This window comes from Biomphalaria glabrata, chromosome 6 (assembly GCF_947242115.1).
Source record: "Biomphalaria glabrata chromosome 6, xgBioGlab47.1, whole genome shotgun sequence".
In the NCBI taxonomy this organism is placed as follows: Eukaryota; Metazoa; Mollusca; class Gastropoda; family Planorbidae; genus Biomphalaria; species Biomphalaria glabrata.
Genome location: NC_074716.1, coordinates 1856997 through 1878201, shown reverse-complemented (window position 1 = coordinate 1878201; position 21205 = coordinate 1856997). Strand labels below are relative to the sequence as shown.

The following is a 21205-nucleotide window of genomic DNA, read 5'->3' as shown; positions in this document are numbered from 1 at the left end:
TGACATCTTGTGTGTGCATATTTTCTATAACATTTTGGGTTGTCTTTTGATACCAACGCGAATGATACCGCACCACTTAACTCTTTCTCTCCTAACTGACGATACCAGCGTTGATTCCACCAGAATGTGGTAAATAATTACGGAGAGAAAGAGTTAATATATATGAGCGTTAATGAAATCGGTGATTGGAAGAAACTAAAAGTATGCTAGATTTTGAATGTAGAAACTACCAGGAAAATGGCATAGATCCTTTTTGTGGAGCATGAAAATAAGCCGATGTGTTTGATTGGTTTAGAGCTGTTTGTGGCTGTTTCTATAGAACGTAACGTTCAACCGTATTTTGAAATCAAAAACAAAAAAAATATGGCGGCATTCTTAGCTTGAGCCGCGAAGAAAATATTTCAAAGTAACGCCTTTTTTTATACATATTAAACATAAATGAACAGCAGCACTAGGGACCAAGTTTTTAAATGAGAGACAGTAGTGAATTGAAATGAGACGAAAATAAGTAATAAGAGAAAAAGTAGTGAATTAAAATGCTACGAAATTCACTACTTTCTCTCTTAAAAACTTGGTCCCTGGTGCTGTTATTTATTTATGTTTAATATAAGTATGTATCATTTGTTTCAACACCTAGCTTCAACTCTATGTTTATGAGGAGTGTGCACGAGACCACCACAGCAAAGACCTGTTCAAAGAAGTTTTAGACAGCATGGGTATGTCGTAACGAGCTGACAGCAAGAGTTATTATTACTTATTGCCTATATGGCAAGTTGTTGAATCAGAACCATGAGATGATGTGTTCATCACTGTAGAGCTATTATTACTTATTGCCTATATGGCAAGGTGTTGAATCAGAACCATGAGATGATGTGTTCATCACTGAAGAGCTATTATTACTTATTGCCTATATGGCAAGGTGTTGAGTCAGAACCATGAGATGATGTGTTCAGCACTGTAGATTTTTATAACATTTCAAGCGTTGAACAACAAAACTTCTTAGAATTTTCTGACAGAAATAAATCCCAATCTGCAGAAATTTTATTTCACAATGAAGTGCGCTGGTTAAGCAGAGGAAAGGTTCTACAAACTTTTTTTTATATGAGACATGAGAGTATGAGACTGAAATTTTTATGACGGCGAAATGAAAGCACGTGCCTCAACTTAAAGACCCCTTATGGTTGTGGGATTCGGCTTTTCAAAGTGACATCACATCATATCTAAATGAACTCAACAACAAACTAAAAAAAAAAGTTGATTTCGCATATAAAAGCTGACATAAGTGCCTTCTAAACGAAATCGCAACTCTTCATTTAGCAGGTTGAAAGGGGGTGAGACTAATATTGCCTTCATCATTGTAATTTATTTTTTTCATCTTTTCTGTTATGTGGCCCGCAAAACACTAGTGTCAAATTAAAATGGCCTGTTTGTTGAATACGGTTTGGTATCCTTAATAAATTAAATTTAATATTATTGCATGTTGCCAACATAGTTTTTGCTATAACCTAACACCATTATACAGTTGAACCGAACCCGAACTTTAGATTTGATCCAAACCGAACCCGCTCATAGCATTTTGAGTGCGTAATTTGCTTTTTATATATATATATATATATTGAAGATGTGTTTTTTAGCTCCATAGCCCGCAGAGCCGAACTCGAATTAAATAAATTAAGTTAATATGGGTTCGATTTCCATCTCATCATATCTTTAATTTTAGTACCGGAGAGCAAACGCCGTGGGTTAATTTTGCGGCCATCGGTGGGGAGATAATAATTTAATAAAAAATAGTTTAATTATAATTTTATAATTAAGCCCATTCTGATTTAGATCAAGACTATGATCTATATCTAGGCTTATATTTATAATGTAGATATATAAATATAGGCTACAAATTAATAAAAGAATCAGCAGTTCTGGATAACTATTTATAAAATTTTCCTAAATTAAATCAGTGGCTGACTTTTCCAATACGTAGATCGATAGCACTACATCTTTCTGGTTACGAGCTGTCATTGATTAATTGATAATTTAATATGCAAATTTACTCAGTTCATATCGCTACACACACTGTGACACAGTATCGCGGTATCCAACAACGGTTTGAATAAATTATGAAAATGTACAGAAAGTTTGCTGGCAATAATTCTAGCACGATGAAAAACGTAAGATTTTTTAAAGTAATGAATGCTATTTTTCGCTAGATCTACATACTAACCGGTCAAGTATTTTATTAATGTATAGAATGGCCATCTCGATTCAATGTAATATAATTATATGCAACAAATAATACTTACTCCCCCAGCCTAATAATAATTATGAATGCAAATTATATTCAACTTCAGGCTCAGCTGTGGCGGACGGTAAATTGACATTGTTGAACGGTATAATAAACTATTATAAATTATTGTCTTGCTCTGTTATTACAGTTAAGTTAAGGCAAGGTATAGGTTAAGTCTTATAGATCTAGTATTACATTATTAACTTTAAACTTAGAGGATCTAGATAAAGTAGATATATCTTTTAGGCCCTATTCTATAAATAACTAAATCTATATATAATCTATATTCTTATACTTAGTCTTAGTGACTTAGTTATAGATAAAAGTTTTATAAATTAGAGATCTAGTACATTACAATTACATAGAATTAGTTAGATCTAGGTCTAGACTAGTCTAGAGTCTAGACTCTATCTATAGACTATAGTTGAGTATAGAGTCAAGATCTACATACTAACAAAAACATTATATATGATAATATGATTATACATAGACTCACTCACTTAGTCACTAGTATCAGTCATAATCAGTCAGTATCACTAGATCTAGTGACTAGACTAGAAAATTAGAATAGTCTAGATTTAGAACTCTATACTAGATGACTAGATCTATAGTCTATACACATATAGTAGTAATATAGACTAGTATACATTCTACATGCAGAGCCTTTATAACTTTATTATATAATATTTATATATTTTATATATATATATTTATAATATAGATCTACTACACTTAACTACCCTAGTTGTGGCTAGTATACCATAAGGCATAATGAATGATTATAATAGGCTAATAGGCCCACTAGTACTGTCTATACTATAATATAGACTCAATATCTTATCTTATCTTATATAATACAGACGTTACTTCAAAAAAGAAGATGATTACGTCCTACGCATCATGCATTTAGTCATGCATATTAACCAATGACTTAAATTCAGCCAAGTCACTGGTTTTCCTGGCTAGCTCAGGCAACCCATTCCATGCTCTAATAGCACTAGGGAAGAAGGAGTATTTGTACAAATTTGTCCTAGCATATGGGACGAGGAATGTGCCTTTATCTTTGTGTCTTTCAGAGTATTTTATTAAATTTTGTTTTTGTATTTGAAGATTATTGTTCAGTGTTTTATGTATAATTGCTACTTTACTTTTGAGTCTTCTGTCCTGAAGGCTTTTTAAATTTAGTGATTTTACTAAAGGTGTTACTCTGGTTAAGTGTGAATATTCGTTTGTTATGAATCTCACTGCTCTATTTTGTGTCTGTTCCAGTTTCTTAATGTTATCTTGAGTTGAGGGGTCCCAAACGGAGGATGCATATTCTATTATTGGCCTAACCAAGTTTAAATAACATTTTAGTTTTATGTTCTTATTTGATTTATAGAAATTTCTTTTAATAAATCCTATTGCTTTGTTGGATTTTTAATAGTTTCATCAATATGTGGATTCCATGACAGTTTTTCATTTATTATAACACCTAGGTATTTTGCGTTTTTAGTCTGTGTTACTGGTTTGCCATGAGTAAGATAAGTGGAATTAATTTGTTTTAGTTTTTTTGGTACTCTTAACAACTGACATTTTTCTGGGTGGAAAGACATGCTCCAATTTGATTCCCATTTCTGTAATTCATCTAATTCTCTTTGTAAAATATCTGTGTCTTGTGTTGTTTTTATTGTTCTATATATTATGCAATCATCTGCAAATAATCTGACTTTTGTTCCTGAGGTAATGCAATTTGGTAAATCATTTATGTAAATTAAGAATAGTAGTGGACCTCAGACAGTTCCTTGAGGTACACTTGAGTTTACTGTTATCTGTGTTGATTTAGAGCCATTTATTATTACAGTTTGTTCTCTTCCTATCAGAAAATCTTTAATCCACTGATGCAGTGGACCATTAATGCCGAAATATTTTAATTTTTTAAGCAAACTATGGTGGTGAACTTTGTCAAAAGCCTTGGAAAAATCTAGTAAGATAGCATCTATTTGTATACTATTATCTAAACCTTTTGAAAAGTCATCAATTAGTCCTATTAGTTGTGTTTCACATGATCCATATTTCCTAAAGCCATGTTGGTATGGGGTGAGGACATTATGTTTGTCTAAGTGGTTTATGATGTTACTACATATTATGTGTTCTAGGATTTTACATGTGATGCTGGTAAGTGATACTGGTCTGTAGTTTCCTGGGTCAGATTTTTCTCCTTTTTTAAATAGGGGTAATTAATGGTAATTAATAGTCTATATTCTATAATGACTATATTATTATATTATAGATCTAGATAGAATCATAGATTAAAGATAGATTATATAATATGTCTATATGACTATGATTATGTCTTTAAAATATATAGGCCTAATATACACTAAGTATTCCTTATTACCTTATTCCTTATATAGTAATACTAATAAGACTAGAGTCATGTCAATATATATATAGATCTAGTCATTTCCGCCTAATGAACACCCCATATTTTCTAATATTATCTAACACCCCACAATATTTGTTAAAATGATCCTTTATTTTGATACTAGCTATGACAAATGTAGTCTATTGTTGTTTTTTTAAAATACATAATGTTCAATTTGGTTTTATAAATAAAGGGCTCAATATTGTAGTCAGGAAAAAAGTTCTTTGTTGAGGGTGACACTTTGCCGTACCTACCTTGCCCTACTTCTTGACATCAGGTTTTGTTTTAACTATGCTTAGTCAATTAGTGAAACATTACTGTCATTTCAACATCTAACTATGCTTAGTCAATTAGTGAAACATTACTGTCATTTCAACATCTAACTATGCTTAGTCAATTAGTGAAACATTACTGTCATTTCAACGTCTAACTATGCTTAGTCAATTAGTGAAACATTACTGTCATTTCAACATCTAACTATGCTTAGTCCATTAGTGAAACATTACTGTCATTTCAACATCTAACTATGCTTAGTCAATTAGTGAAACATTACTGTCATTTCAATGTCTAACTATGCTTAGTCAATTAGTGAAACATTACTGTCATTTCAACATCTAACTATGCTTAGTCAATTAGTGAAACATTACTGTCATTTCAACATCTAACTATGCTTAGTCAATTAGTGAAACATTACTGTCATTTCAACATCTAACTATGCTTAGTCAATTAGTGAAACATTACTGTCATTTCAACATCTAACTATGCTTAGTCAATTAGTGAAACATTACTGTCATTTCAACGTCTAACTATGCTTAGTCAATTAGTGAAACATTACTGTCATTTCAACGTCTAACTATGCTTAGTCAATTAGTGAAACATTACTGTCATTTAACATCTAACTAAGCTTAGTCAATTAGTGAAACATTACTGTCATTTCAACGTCTAACTATGCTTAGTCAATTAGTGAAACATTACTGTCATTTCAACGTCTAACTATGCTTAGTCAATTAGTGAAACATTACTGTCATTTCAACGTCTAACTATGCTTAGTCAATTAGTGAAACATTACTGTCATTTAACATCTAACTAAGCTTAGTCAATTAGTGAAACATTACTGTCATTTCAACATCTAACTATGCTTAGTCAATTAGTGAAACATTACTGTCATTTCAACGTCTAACTATGCTTAGTCAATTAGTGAAACATTACTGTCATTTCAACATCTAACTAAGCTTAGTCAATTAGTGAAACATTACTGTCATTTCAACATCTATTTTTATTGACAAATGGATGACAAGTTTATAGATTTTTTGTTTAGTAAGGAGTTATAAGAATTCAAATGCAAAATATCACCATGACTCTGCTTAATATGTTTGATAAGGCAGATTTACTGTAGGTACTTTGATATAAAGGGGGGCTGCGGTGGCTGAGTGATTAAGCTCTTAGGGGTCCTGGGTTTGAATCTCGGTGAAGACTGGGATTTTAAATTTCTGGATTTTTGTGGCGCCTCTGAGTCCACTCAACTCTAATGGGTACCTGACTTAAGTTGGTGAAAGTAAAGACAGTTGGTCAGTGTAAAGACAGTTGGTCATTGTCCTGGAAACATGACACCCTGCTCGTTAACCATTGGTCAAAGAAACAGATAACCTTAACATCATTTGCCCTATAGATTGCAAGGTCTGAAAGGGAATCTTTGCTGTTACTTTCTTTGATATAAAGTGTAAAAAATCATTAGATTAGATTGGTTTAGATAAAACTTGACTAGTTGATTTACAGACTAGTTAGAGTTGTTTGTTGGAGTTTGTTGTTTGTTTGTTTCACATGTTTCTGATGTTCCTCTAGAGTTGAAGATTATTGCCTCTTAGCCCAAACCTACTGCTTGATGGCGGGAGATAGCAGTGGGCAGGGTTTGAACTGGGGATCACGGAGAAGACAGTTCATTGACAGCGATGCCTCATTTATGCTTCTAGCTTAAATAAAACAAGTTATGACAATTGTTTCTAAAATGTTTTGCTTGTAAAATGTTTTACATGTTTCGGATGTTCCTTCAGAGTTGAAGATAGTTTACTTCCTAGTCCAAACCTCCCGCAGGACGACGGGGGATGGGAGCGGGCAGGGTTTGAACCCTCGACCGTCGATAAATCCGAACGACAGTCCAGCGCACAAACCGCACGACCAGGCAGCCATCCTGGTTTTTGGGGTAGTATAGACTAGACCAGGGATGGGTAGGAGTGTTTTATGCAGCTTGCAGACAACGACAGAAAGCATAAGTGCCCACAGATTATAAATGCTTATCAAAAATGCAAATATATGAAAAATAAATAATTGCAAATATCTATAAAAACTATTGAAACTTCTGATTTTTATAACTTATGATGAAGAGGTCATAGAAACATTTTCTCTACATATCATTCTAAAACGTTGAAAGTGAACAAAATTATTCTTATTGACAATAATTTGAAACATCCAGTCAAAGACACAATCTCAGGCCAGTTTTTATTCAATGCTAAGAAGAACTGGGTTCAATGTGTTTGGTTGGCTTGGAACAAGATGGCAAGTGTAACAACTCATGGAACCCGAGCTTTGACTGAGTAAAACATTTTTAAAAAATTAATTAATTAAATAAAATAAATAATGAAATAAAATAAATAAATTACAATAACTTTGAATGGGAAAGTTTGGGCAAAGCTGCATTGAATATGAAACGTTATTGACCCGATTATCTCAGTAATCAATCTTAGAGCTGGTGGTATTGACCACAGGCAGTTTCGAGAAGTGAAAACAAAACATTCCGATGACTTTGTTAGTTATATTTCTAATAAAGAGTGGAAGACAGACTTCATATTTGCCATCATCATTACAATGGTTTGTTTGCAAATGTATGTGAATGTTAACCTTTTTAAACAAAGCTATCCCATATGTTGGTCACAGCTAGGGCTGCGTAGCCATGGGAAATACTGCATTCCTCATTAATCTTCAGACTCAAAGATATGCCTTACTATTATTATTATTATATATCTATGTATATATGCCTCCCCTCATTCACAAATTATTTTTTAATGTGGCCCTTGATACAAAAAGTTTGCCCAACCTTGGTCTAGAAAGTCTACTCTATTATATTTAAGCTTTAGAGTGACCTAGAATAAGTTTGAGACATTTCAGAATTAATGAATACATCCTTATCAAACCTGATCACCTGTAGGAGGCTCTAACTTGGGATCAGGATGACAGTTTGAGGCACATATAAAATGACAAGCCTATCACACACCATTTTTATTTAAACATTACATGACTTTTATCTAGACCTATCATCTAAGTAATGTGTGTAATTCTGTAATACTATTAAGAGATTAGAGTTCTAAAGGTGAAGAGAAATCTAATCTGGATAGTCAGTTCATGCAGTTTAAAATCATAGTCTAGATAGTCAATTCATGAGGTTTAGTAAATCATAATCATAATGCTGAAATAAGTGGAAAAAAACAACAATATTGGCTTTTCATAGTAATATTCTTTATGAAATAAACAGAATACATAAAATTGATTTAAAAAAAAACCACATTTTTAGACAGTTTAAGTATTATTAACATAAAGAGTGGAGTTTAACTTGTGCAAGCTTATACATCTAGACTTTTATCCTAGTGTCAGAATAGAAGTATAAATAGTTTTATAATCAGGTTTAATTTCCGAGTTTACCAATTTTTTCTACCATTTTTAGGATGTCAGATGTCATTATGATATGAGAGCAGACACATGAAAGGGAACTATGCACAGGTCGCATACTCTCAGAGTAGTATGGAGGTCACTCTTCATCATTCCTGGATAATCCTGTCACATTAGAGTATCTTTACATTTTAGATATTATTCAAGACAAGTCAATATTATGACTAGTATGGAAATCAAGATTCATCCTTCCACAGAAAGTCCCTTAACTGCTCAGACAGTTGCCAATACACTTCTGCATCTTCCACAGACGCCAGCCATTCTGCCGTTTAATTCCGTGTCTGGTCCTGGACCAGTTTGTCTCTTTCCTGTTTCCTTATTAGGCCAACCCCCTCTACAAAGTCAGAGCGAACCAATCCTTCTCCTCCCTGCCTCCAGCCTGCCAGTGGCACAGTCTGCGCATGCGAATGCTTCCATGCTTAGTCCTAAAATGTCCTCTGCTTTGACCTTGCCACAACAGCTCTTGTTAAACACGGCCCAGTTACCTGCAATGATCAAACCTCCGGCTGCCAGTTTACCTGCGAACCAGTCTCCCATTCAGCAAGAAGCATCTAGTCAATCCATAATTGTGCTGCCATTGGGAACAAATGAGCCGGTGCCTAACAAATCCTTGCCAGAAAAAAACAGTGAAAATAAATGTCTCCCTGCAGACTCCACGGAGTCCAGCTCCAAAGAGAAATGGACACGGTCAGGAACAAGCAGACGAAAAAGCACCAAAATATCAGAATTATGTTCTATGAGGGAAAATAGTAAGAAATTCGTCAGTTCAGCCCAAACGCCACCTTCCATTTCTCTTACATCGAATGAAACATTGGGAAATTCAATGAGCCAAGATTCTTTATGCAGCAGTGTCAAACCTAATGATATTTCTCAGATTCTCTCCAGTTTGCCTCCGGGTTGGCAGGTGGTTGGCATGACAGGCTTGGAACAAGTTTCTGCATTAAGGCTTGAGGAGTGTAGACCTCTGTCTCAAACTAGTCAGGTAATGGTCTCCCCTGGGTGTAAACCATTAACTCCAAGTTTAGTCTGTGTTAATTTAAACAATGTTTCCCAGCCAGTTGCTTCAGAGACTCCTGACAACTCGGCAGTGAATGAACTGACATGTTGTGTTAAACTGGATGACATTCCATGTACCCAAGTTATTTCGATCAAGACCGAACCAATCAAAGAGGAAGAAACTAAACCGGACAGTACCTCTGATGACCAGTCCATTAAAAGGCCAAGGGAAAAATTCAGCGGCGTCAGAAAATTACGAGGAAACACAAATGATCAAACAGAGAAGTCAAGGTACTGTGCTCAGTCTAATGTAGCTACTAGAAATAGTGTGAATCCATATGCACTGTCAGAAAGCTTGGACTGCAGATCCTCAACGCTCAATGACCAATGGACTATAGTCGGTGTTACTTCTATTCCCCAAACAACAGTCAAGGACGTATCAACATTAAGTAATGCTATGAGCAATACAGCTACTGTTACTAGCTCTTCGTCTGACCACATTGTGTCTAGCCAAAGTGTTGACCAGTCACCAGAAACAATTATACTCAAGATACCCATTTGCCCTTCATCTACAAGTAAAGGGAAAAGAAAGACAAAAGTTGGGGCCAACAAAGCCGTCAGCTCAACAATAACATCTGTATCGGCTGCTCCTGTGCCTGATCCACCAAAGGACAAGGAGGGTTCTCAAGTTAACAAGTCTGAAGACATGAAGTGGACCATTGTTGGACTAACCCAGACACCGTTATCTCAAGATGATACGACTGGTAACATACAACATGCCCTGCCTAGTGGTCATTCGTCTGTTCTTTCCTACCCATCAGGCTTAACGGGAGGTAATTCCAGTCTTCTGACACCACTGCTCAATAACGCTTCGACTAGTGCAAACACTCATCTTTTAAATATCATGTCAGCTATCTCCACAACTAACCAATTAATGCTTCAGAAAAATATGAGCAATCAAAACAATCTTATATCTCCAGCGGATGTTGGTTCTGTCGGCTCAGATGATGTCACTAAAACAAATCATCAAAGAGATCATTCAAGTGGAGCAATCCCAGATAAAAATGAATGGAAGGTTGTAGGGGTCACACCGCTGGGGCTTCCTGTAGCTTCTGTCAATCCTTTTACACAAGTGAGCCCATTTCAAGTGACCCCATTTCAACCATTGTCCTCTCTTGTCCCAGTGCCGTTACTTCTCCCCCCGTCTACCAGCCTCATTCCAGAAGAACCAACTACGTCTGTCGGTAAAAACCTAGCTTCCGCTACCATATCATCAGTTTCAAGTGCGAGCTCACCACACCCTGGGACTGCCACTACCTCTTCAGTCATTCTTCCACCTCCAGTATCAACTTGTCTCAAACAACTAACAGCTTCTGACTTTGAAGCTCTTCAAGCCTATAGATTCCAACATGGACTCGATCATCTTCTACATAACAGTTCAGAAAATTTGTTAAGTCCCATAAATTTCCACAAGTCGGTGGAGCCAAACCACTGGAATGTGGTTGGGATGTTAGCCAATAATCAAGTTTCACTTCTTGATTCTGAAAACACTTTGACATCAAATTTAAATACGCAGACTCTATCAAAAAGCTCTAGAACCACTTGTAAAGAAACAACACTCAATGACGGGCCTTCACAAATTTCTGCACCCTTAACCTCTCCTAAAAATAACACTGTCCGGCAGACCTTGGCCTCAAAGTTGAAATGTGGTGGCACTCAATCAAAACTATACAAATTCAAAAATTTTGTCAAACTGAATGAAGAGTCAATGACATCTATTTGTAAAGACCAAATTTCTGCTACTATACCATCGGTTTCAAAGTCGATGACCTCACCACACTATGTCAAGAAAAACACAGTCTCAAGCCTGTTGCGTTTAAAACGCATGCAAAAAAGTCGTCATGATGCTAGTCATCGTCTTGATGCTATGAATTATATGGATGTTCAGGCTAAAGGAGATCTGTCAAGGTCAAAAGTTAGATCTCTCAGATCCTATGCAGGGAATCGGGGTTTATTTACTAAAGCAAAAGAATGCAATGACGAGACTCATACTTTCAGTGAAGCTCAAGTTTCCACTTTCAGTTCCAAACATGAAGTTGAAGAATCATTTTTAGAAGTTCAAAGTTCAGCTTCCAGCAATCAAATAATGAGTCCAGAGAAACAGAGGTCTGAAGGTTCATTTGTTAAAACCCAGCCACATTCTGCAGCCAGGAAAAGAAAATTAAAAGTTCCGAGAAGAATGATCGCAGTGGATACAGACTATCATCCATTTGATACATCATCAGACAGTAATTGAGCCATTGTCGCAGGTACTTTACAGGCTGCAGGGTAAAATGGAAGTTGCTTGTCATAGTAGGTTTCTGTATTGATCTATTCAGTAGTTCTATTTATAGAACTGTGGACTTATGAGGAGTAGTTCTCATTCTCCATACAATTTGTTCAGTTTGAACTGGATTCAAAGAGAATCTCAATACTTCATGACTTGATAGTTGCATTTATTTGTTTTCAAGTTACAATCAGAGTAGACTAAACCTCGGATTTATTGATGTCATTGTATTTGCGATTTAAACTTGGATCTGTTCAAGTGGTCAATTCTTCCTAAACAAAAAAAAAAGCTTGATCTCTAGAACTTAGTTTGTCTAGGTGTGAATTCGGTTATTTTTTAAAGAATTAGGCTCAAATCTCCCACAGTTAATGTGCTTGACTTAAATGTCTCCATAGACTGACAGTTAAACGTGGTTGACTGAAATGTCCACATGCAGTCAGTGTGGTTGGTTAAAACATCCTCCACAATCTGACATATTAGAAGAGAGTAAATTTTTTTTTTATTCATTTTTATACAACATTGCCCCTATAACATTCTATTGCATATATACATATATATTTTTAAGGTCAAAATTGTGATATTTAGAATGTTGCGATATGTATTTAATATTAATTATTCAATGTGATTTGTATTCAACATCTATTTTATCTCACCTAATATGTGTGATAGAATGGTCTGACTCAAATATTAAATTCTTAACTTGTATTTATTTAGAAATAATATCTTTATGTCACTTTCTGTTACCTTATTGTTTGCTCTTTTAGCAATTGTCCTGTTGATGATTACCAGATGTTTCTTTGGGCATCAGTGTGTTGTTAGTTTGATGCTTTCTTAACATTGGTTGGTTTGGAGAGTGTATTTTTAAATTATTGGGTACATACTACCTTTTAGATAGATTTGATCTCCTTACTACCAGTTCTAAATGTGCTTGTTGTCTAGTTTAGTCCAATGTGAAGCACAAATCCCTGGCTTCCAGGACATATTATTCCAGCCAGCACTAATAAATATCTGGGAGGTAGAATACTAAGTTGTTAAACTTATCCATTGAAACATTGGATGGGGCAAATATGCAGGTCGCATCTGGGACTGCGTAGCCACGTGAAATACTGTACTCCACAAAAAAAGAAAATCTTTATTATTATTCTAATTCTTGAAACTTTTTTTGTAACCAAATCTCAAGCTTTAAATTCTAGGCCATCCAGTTTAGTGCGCTCTCATCCAAACATACTTCTAGATTTGTTCTAGTATAAATTTAACAAAAACATTTTTTGGAGATCCACATTTTTTAAACTGCTTCTCAGTAGTACACAGCTCTTCACAAGTTTTTAATTTATTCACAGAGTTTATATTTGGAAAGAAGTTTTTTTGTTTTTTTTACTCTCCCCCACCCCATTCCTAAAAAAAAAATCCTATCTCAATATCTTAATAGAACCTGTGCTCTTGATACGATTAGTAAAAGTATAATATATTTTCACTACATGTAAACTCTTTTTTTCATGGAATCTTCTTCAAATGTCTATAAATAGTTGCATCCTGGTTAAATGCAGTTAACATTTCAGTTTCTTGTAGCAAATTAAATGGATGCAATAAAATGATCAAAATGCTTGTATATAAAATAGACATGACTGTGGAGATGTGCTTGTAGAATGTTGTTAGCTACTTCATGGTTACAGAGCTGTGAAGATGTATTTTTATGTGAACATTTGTTTTACTATGATGGCGTTTTATCTGTGAAAATTAATTTTTGCTGTCTTCTTTTCGGCCAACTTAATGTTGTTAAACTTTACCAATGATTTTTTTGTAAAGCAATAGCCATCACACAATGCAGCTGGATTATTTTGGTGTCCATATGAAGAAAGGATTGCATTGAGAGAGATACCTCGAATGAGGTTTATTTAAAACATGTAATAAGTAATTTGACAAGCTTCTTGGAGCTTTATTAGTTTCTTGAATTTTGCAATATATTTATGAAAACTTTGTTCTGATAATGCACAGACTTGTTTACAAAACAATCTGAAAGAGCTTTGTCATGCATTGCCCTTGACATCGTATCCTTACTGTACTGCTTTGTTGTTTCATATTTAATAGGACTGATTATCGGATCTACAACAGCTTAGGGCCCGGGCGTGGAGTCGAAAGGCCCAGGAGAGATCTGAATGGAGGGATGTGTTGAAGCAGGTCAGAGCCCTCCATGGGCTGTAGCGCCACTGGGATGGATGCTAATGTTTGTAAGGCCCCATGTCCTTGCTTAAATTCAGGTGGCCAGTCTGGAGAGATGAGCATTAGCATCTTATTTTAATTTTTTTTTTATAAGAAAAAAAAATTCTGATTATGAGTGGCACATCACCCACGTAACAAACTTCGAGCTTACTATCAAACATATCATTATTTGAAATTATTAGATTTCCTTTTGTTTGGACAATTAATATCTATTTTCTAAACATCACTAGTATGGCTAGTCAATCAAGTACTAGTCCAATCATTTACCACTGACAGTTGAACACATCATGTCAAATCATGTGCAATATTTTTTGTGTAAAATCCAATTTTTGTACTTCTTAGACAGTCAATAAATACTAAATGAGAATGTCTTAATTTTTGTTTTGTTAAAAAAAATGTCTGTTACAGCGATGACACTTTTTATCTCACATTTTATGTATGCTACAAGGAATGGGATGCCATATATAATTTGTGTATCTAACTGAAATCTGTCCTGAGGCTTTGAAACACTAACGAATTCTATTAGCTTTGTACTACTTTTGCACTGGAGGTATCTTATTCACTTATATATGTAAATTGATGATAATTTATTCTAACAGTGCATAACAAGAAAAAAGGGGGGGTGTGGAAATTTGCATTGCTAAATAACTGGTAAGAGAGGGGGAAAAATTTAGAATAGTGCATGTAATTGAAAAGCCCTTAAACAATGTTATCATCATCTTTGAATGAATGTAGGTAGATCTAATGAACAGATTTACTTGTTTAGTAAAATACAGGCTATTGGCTATAGGATACTGGTATCAATACTCTAAAAACAATATCCTGAATACTCCCAAATTGCACATGAAATTAAATGTATTAATAGCAAAATGTTTTCTCAACCAGTCTAGTGAACTAAACGTCTTCCTAGTTCTGATTATTTCCAGCAATGCTTGCATTAAAGTTCACCTGACTGCACAATCAGTCCACCAGTTGGTCAGAAAACCAAATTTAAAAAATTAGTCTAGATGCCCAGCAAAACTTGATAACTTGTGTAAACAAATACACTGACCAGTTTAAAATGAAAATTAAAAGAAAGGGTCAAGAATTATAGTAATACGAAAGAAAGAGCAAAATACTGTGGTTTATTTCTGTATTACTTGAAGATCTTTGTATTCTGGCTAACCATAGTCATCCATGTTTTAGCAGTTTGCTGATCTCTTGATGTCTTAGTCATTAGTCCATGTTCTAGCAGTTTGCTGATCTCTTGATGTCTTAGTCATTACTCCATGTTTTAGCAGTTTGCTGATCTCTTGATGTCTTAGTCATAGTCATTACTCCATGTTCTAGCAGTTTGCTGATCTCTTGATGTCTTAGTCATTACTCCATGTTTTAGCAGTTTGCTGATCTCTTGATGTCTTAGTCATTAGTCCATGTTCTAGCAGTTTGCTGATCTCTTGATGTCTTAGTCATTACTCCATGTTTTAGCAGTTTGCTGATCTCTTGATGTCTTAGTCATTAGTCCATGTTCTAGCAGTTTGCTGATCTCTTGATGTCTTAGTCATTAGTCCATGTTTTAGCAGTTTGCTGATCTCTTGATGTCATAGTCATTAGTCCATGTTCTAGCAGTCTGCTGATCTCTTGATGTCATAGTCATTAGTCCATATTCTAGCAGTCTGCTGATCTCTTGGTCATTACTCCATGTTCTAGCAGTTTGATGGTCATCACAGAATTTGATTTTGAGAAGAACAGAAGTAAAGACAAAACACTAAAATGTCATTTGAATAATTTACTTTTTTTTTTTTAGCAAAGCCTGCAAAGACATAATGCATCGAGCTACATAACTATGTACACATGTACTGCAGTTAGACAGACACCAACAGATTCACACATGGATATAATCTTGAGAGAACAATCAACTACAACAACAGACAGACAAAATGTTCAATTCAAATCTTGTTCAAGTTCAGATAACATGAAATGTATTATAAATTTAAATTAAAAACTTAGACAAATTTTAGTATGAAAAGAAATACAAATTAAAATATAGAGGGCTGAAACATAAAAAAAAGGACAAAAGTACAACTTCCCCAACTCTGAGAATGTCACCACTGAGTGTAATGTCAACATCTCACAGAGAATGTTCACCAATAAAATTTAATATCCACATCTTTTATGGTTAACAACACAATGATTTGGTCAATATGTATTTAATCAACTTGATCACACAAGTGGCAGCGTAATAATTCCACAATCAACTGACAGACCTCACAGGCCACCAGAAGTTAAACTAGGCAAATATCAGTAAGACACAATCAATGGACAATCTAGAAATGACACATTCTATTACAGAAAGTCAAAAGTCCACAAACATACACAATATTTAAATAATACAAGGTATCACCTCATGAACAAATGCTTAAATAATACAAGGTACACAACCTTATCACCTGAGAATACCATACAAAAAAAAAACAAAAAAAAACTCAGGAAAGTTGTCCATATGGGTCTGTTTATGTCAAAAATATGTAGAGACATACAAAAATAGGTTTGATGACAAAGTTTTGGCCTGCACCTCTATAAAAGTCAAGACTATGAGCTAGTTTTCTTTAGAGTCTGCAAGAACAGTGGGTATATTTAAATGTTGTGTTCTGGCTGATCCACGGACATTTCTGTTGGCTCCATCATATTGTTTTCAGACTCAACACCTTCACTAGATGTCTTTAGAGAACCATCATCTTCAGATCTATCTAATAGAAAATTCTCTAAAGGAGGTCGCTGCAGAGCTGCCAATGGGTCATTGTTGGTATCGGCAGACATTGACGAGTTTGAACTTTCATCATCCCTGTTACTTGAGTTCATGCTCTCTTCTGGCCTTGTCTGGATTCTCATGGGGGGTTCCCGTGGTGTTGAGTCATACTTGATGTCCATTATCCTAGTCTCTCCCCTCTCTTCCTGGTAACGCCTGTGCAAGCTCATGATCAGCTCATGAATGTATCTGCGTTTATTCAGCACTAGTTCCTCAGGGAACCAGTTCTGTAAACCCTTCATAGGGATCTGGAAATCTCCAATGGGATCCTTGGAGAATAAAAAAAAATAATAATTTATAAAAAAATTTCCACTGAAACAGGTAAATAGCTAACTCATTTTCTAATTGGCACTATTTCAAATTACGCTCATCAAATGACTCACCTCGAAGAAGCTCTCCACATACTGAAGGAGATAAACTCCACAATCGCTATAGTTGCTCTGTTGGGGGACACGGGGAGAGGCTCCTCTGATAATTTTGGACAGGACACGTGGCTCACAATTCGTCTTTTTGGCGTTCCACTCACACTGAAGATATCTACCGACAGAAACATGTCAGCATTACAAACCATCTTCACATTTGTCAATCTGAGCAGTTTAATGAGAACTTGGAATCTACAGCTCAGAATCACACATTTCCTACTATGAAACTTGTCTGAAAAACTTCATTAGAAAACCAATAATGACCAAAGGCTACTAAAATACTTACTCTCTCAACATTTTGACATTAGGATTTCTGCTGGGTCCTGCCAGAGAGTCAAACATAAGGATGCAGGGCCTGAAAAACAACAACAAATGATTCTAGCATCCGACAAAGGAAAGACATACTCATGATCCATTTATTTATTAATTTATTTTTTAAAAAAAGGATGTTAAATAAGTACGTCCACTGTCACGACTTATTTTAGTGAGTAGTACTGCTTCCCCAAATTACATTTGTAGAATCAGAGGTGGCTCGATTACTCTACTGAACACAGATTAATAAATATCCATCAGAGAATACTGATCGTCAAGGAATAATTGGGAACAACGACTAATAACCCTAATGGCTAGTTTTACAACCCTGATATAATAACATTCAAAGATTTTTCTGGATTGTTTATGTCATTGTAAGTTTTCTTAACCTTCTACCTTGACCTTCGACCTAGTTCTACATATTTCTAAATTACATTTATTTACATCAAGGTCATCTCGATTGTACAGTCAACCAATAAACAAGTCCCTCTCACACACACACACAGTGACACAATAACCTGGTCAGCTTGTGCACTGAAACTAGCTCTCTCTCTCCCTTCTTGTGGTTTACACATGAAGTGTGTCACCTACCAATTTTTCTTTTCTACTCACAGTAAAAAAAGTGTAAAAAAAAACACAAAAAACTTGAGTATTTAAACTGCTACTTACTGCCTAATGCCATCACATTTAACTTCACATGGTTCATTTGGATCTAAATGACGCCCTAAAATTGTCTGCAACACAAATTTAATCAATTTTTTACAATGAATCATTTTATGTCAAAGTATAACAAAGATCAAAATAAGAAAATAAAAAATCAGTCGAAAAAATGAAAACACACAAAACAGTCAAAATAAAACACACAACATACACAATCAAAGACAACACAGTCAAAATAAAACACAGAACATACACAATCAAAGACAACACAGTCAAAATAAAACACAGTTGATATATTTACTTACTTTTGGTCGAGCCTCTTGAGAGGTACTTGAGCCTGTTGAACGTGTCTCCTGAGAATTGCCGGCAACTGGTTCTTCCTCTGTTCCCTTTGGGTAAATTAGATCAAACGACAACAAAGATTTGAAGTGAGCAAATTGTGAAACAGAGTTAAGAAACAAAATGTTAATCAATAATGAAATACTTAAAAAAAAAAAACAGCAAATTGAATCAAGTCACTACTCACTCCATTATCAGTAGAATCTTCGTCAACAGCATGGCAATTATTAGGAACATAAGTGATTTTTTCAGTGCCAGCAAGACCAGGGAAACAGATGACAGCTAGATACCAGTGAGAGCTGAAACAGGAAACATCACTTTGTAAGCTAACTAGATTGTGTCTCATAGCAACAACATTTTGTAAGCTAACTAGATTGTGTCTCATAGCAACAACACTTTGTAAGCTAACTAGATTGTGTCTCATAGCAACAACACTTTGTAAGCTAACTAGATTGTGTCTCATAGCAACAACACTTTGTAAGCTAACTAGATTGTGTCTCATAGCAACAACACTTTGTAAGCTAACTAGATTGTGTCTCATAGCACCAACATGCTACCTAGAAAGAATGTCATTCTTTTTTCAAATTTTCAATATTTATCAAGATTTTTAAACAGTGTATCAAGGGCAATTTCTAAAGTCCTAATCTGATCATAAGGGTTAAATGACTTAAATTATTTTAATAGAATTATGCGTGAGTGTGTGGGCAGTGAGTTACTTGGCAAGACATTCGTCATTACAAACATTCACTTACTGTTCATTGATAGGGACAATAATAAAATCTTTACTAAAGAGATCCACAGTCTTTGTCCATTTCTTCACACGAGCGTGGCGTCTTTCTGGGAGGCTGAGGAAAAGAAAATGATAAAAAATCATACTTTAAAGTTGGTGGCGACAAAGTAATTGCAGCAAACTTCATATCAGGGAATATTTCTTATGTTGGATGATACAACCTTAATAGTGGCTGCTGAACTTATCGGCATGTTCAAGTTCAGCCCAAAGTTTAAATGCTGTACAGACTGTCAAAAATGTCTGTTTTTGTGCTAGGCTTAATAGGATGAACCTTTTTCTGATTTTCTACTTTGATTTAGGTTAAAGCACCAATAGATATTTGATTGCTGACGACAAAACCAAAGACTGACCTTTTCTTAGCGTCCTCTTCACTCTTCTCCACGTGTCTGTCTCTTTGAGTTAAACGTTTGTAAAAAAATGAGCTAAAGATGTGAGTTCTTTGACGGTTGGCAGGGCTCAATCTCTCTAAATACAAATACCTGAAATACACGGTTCAAGTTCAAAGTTGATAGTAAATGGGATCAATGTAGAACATCCTAGATTTTTTTGTAATTTACATGCACCATAGTAGGGAAAGTCAGCCAGGGTCATCTTGGCATAACATATTGGGTAACAATAATTTTAACACATTGATCTGAATATATTGTAAACACATTAAACATATTCAAGCTCAGCTTTCTCAAATCCCAGGCAAAAGCAAAAGCATTTCAATGTAGAACATCCTAGATTTTTTTGTAATTTCTATGCACCATAGTAGGGAAAGTCAACCAGGGTCATCTTGGTATAACATATTGGGTAACAATAATTTAACACATTGATCTGAATATATTGTAAACACATTAAACATATTCAAGCTCAGCTTTCTCAAATCCCAGGCAAAAGCATTTCAATGTAGAACATCCTAGATTTTTTTGTAATTTCTATGCACCATAGTAGGGAAAGTCAACCAAGGTCATCTTGGTATAACATATTGGGTAACAATAATTTAACACACTGATCTGAATATATTGTAAACACATTAAACATATTCAAGCTCAGCTTTCTCAAATCCCAGGCAAAAGCATTTCAATGTAGAACATCCTAGATTTTTTTGTAATTTCTATGCACCATAGTAGGGAAAGTCAGCCAGGGTCATCTTGGTATAACATATTGGGTAACAATAATTTTAACACATTGATCTGAATATATTGTAAACACATTAAACATATTCAAGCTCAGCTTTCTCAAATCCCAGGCAAAAGCAAAAGCATTTCGATAAAAAATCGAGATACTATAATGAATCCAACTGCAATAGAATAAGATTTAATTACTTTATATTAAAGACCTACAACTTAGTGGTTTTATAAATAAATCCTTAATGTATGACAAAAAGCTTGACCTAAAATGTTCAATTCTAGAAGGCAATTTTAGACTCATGTATACTCTAGATATAGTCTAAACAATTGTTTTCATTTTCTCTATTGGCCTTTCCTATTATTTCAAGATGAATATCTAATTTTAGATTCTTTAAACTAGCTGACCAGAGAGAACTTGCTGAAATGGAAAGGCTATTTGGCACTTACTGCAAGTAAAAATCAATGATAACATCATTTAAAAACTCTCCTTCAGTCAAACAATACAAGTCTTCTGTTGTAATGGGGATCCCTCGGAGTGGTGGAGGTGGGTACTGCAGAAGTCTGGAAGAAAAAAAGATGTTACCTTTTAGAAATGATGCAAAAGTTGGCTTTGCTAAACCATAATCTAAGCTGGAGTATTCTTTAGTAGGTTACAAATCCAATTTTAATTATTAATTTAAAAAATGTACCATTAGGCCCAGTCCTACTTCATGTCCAGGTTTAATCATTCAAAACATGATACAAAAAAATCAACAACAAACTTAATCTCTAAAGAAAAATAATTTAAAATAAATATTTATACACATTTTTAAAAATGAAATTGCTATTG

At 34.7% G+C, this 21205-nt stretch overlaps 2 protein-coding genes across 13 annotated transcripts in view; one reads left to right on the top strand and one right to left on the bottom strand.

Moving 5' to 3' along the window:
• The first annotated feature begins 2066 nt into the window (after positions 1-2066).
• Positions 2067-14317, top strand: LOC106079394 (uncharacterized). Of its 4 annotated transcripts, none has more exons than XM_056033200.1 (2): positions 2067-2165; positions 8404-14317. In XM_056033200.1, exon 2 carries the CDS (start codon positions 8569-8571, stop codon positions 11698-11700), a length of 3132 nt encoding a protein of 1043 aa, XP_055889175.1. In that variant the 5' UTR covers positions 2067-2165; positions 8404-8568; the 3' UTR covers positions 11701-14317. The 4 variants fall into 4 exon arrangements, with proteins under 4 accessions (XP_055889175.1, XP_055889172.1, XP_055889176.1 ...); XM_056033197.1 differs by lacking the exon at positions 2067-2165 and adding an exon at positions 2251-2384; XM_056033201.1 differs by lacking the exon at positions 2067-2165 and adding an exon at positions 2370-2444.
• Positions 14318-15703: 1386 nt separating this feature from the next.
• Positions 15704-21205, bottom strand: part of LOC106080000 (uncharacterized) — a 29417-nt gene continuing 23915 nt past the window's right edge. For all 9 annotated transcript variants that reach the window (XM_056031674.1, XM_056031673.1, XM_056031672.1 and 6 more), the window contains 9 exons: positions 20824-20937; positions 19612-19740; positions 19224-19316; positions 18659-18770; positions 18438-18521; positions 18142-18206; positions 17447-17515; positions 17122-17275; positions 15704-17007 (listed from right to left, as the gene is read on the bottom strand). In XM_056031674.1, the coding sequence (XP_055887649.1) occupies positions 16567-17007; positions 17122-17275; positions 17447-17515; positions 18142-18206; positions 18438-18521; positions 18659-18770; positions 19224-19316; positions 19612-19740; positions 20824-20937 (1261 nt within the window). In that variant the 3' untranslated portion in view covers positions 15704-16566. The remainder of the gene's footprint in view (positions 17008-17121; positions 17276-17446; positions 17516-18141; positions 18207-18437; positions 18522-18658; positions 18771-19223; positions 19317-19611; positions 19741-20823; positions 20938-21205) is intronic.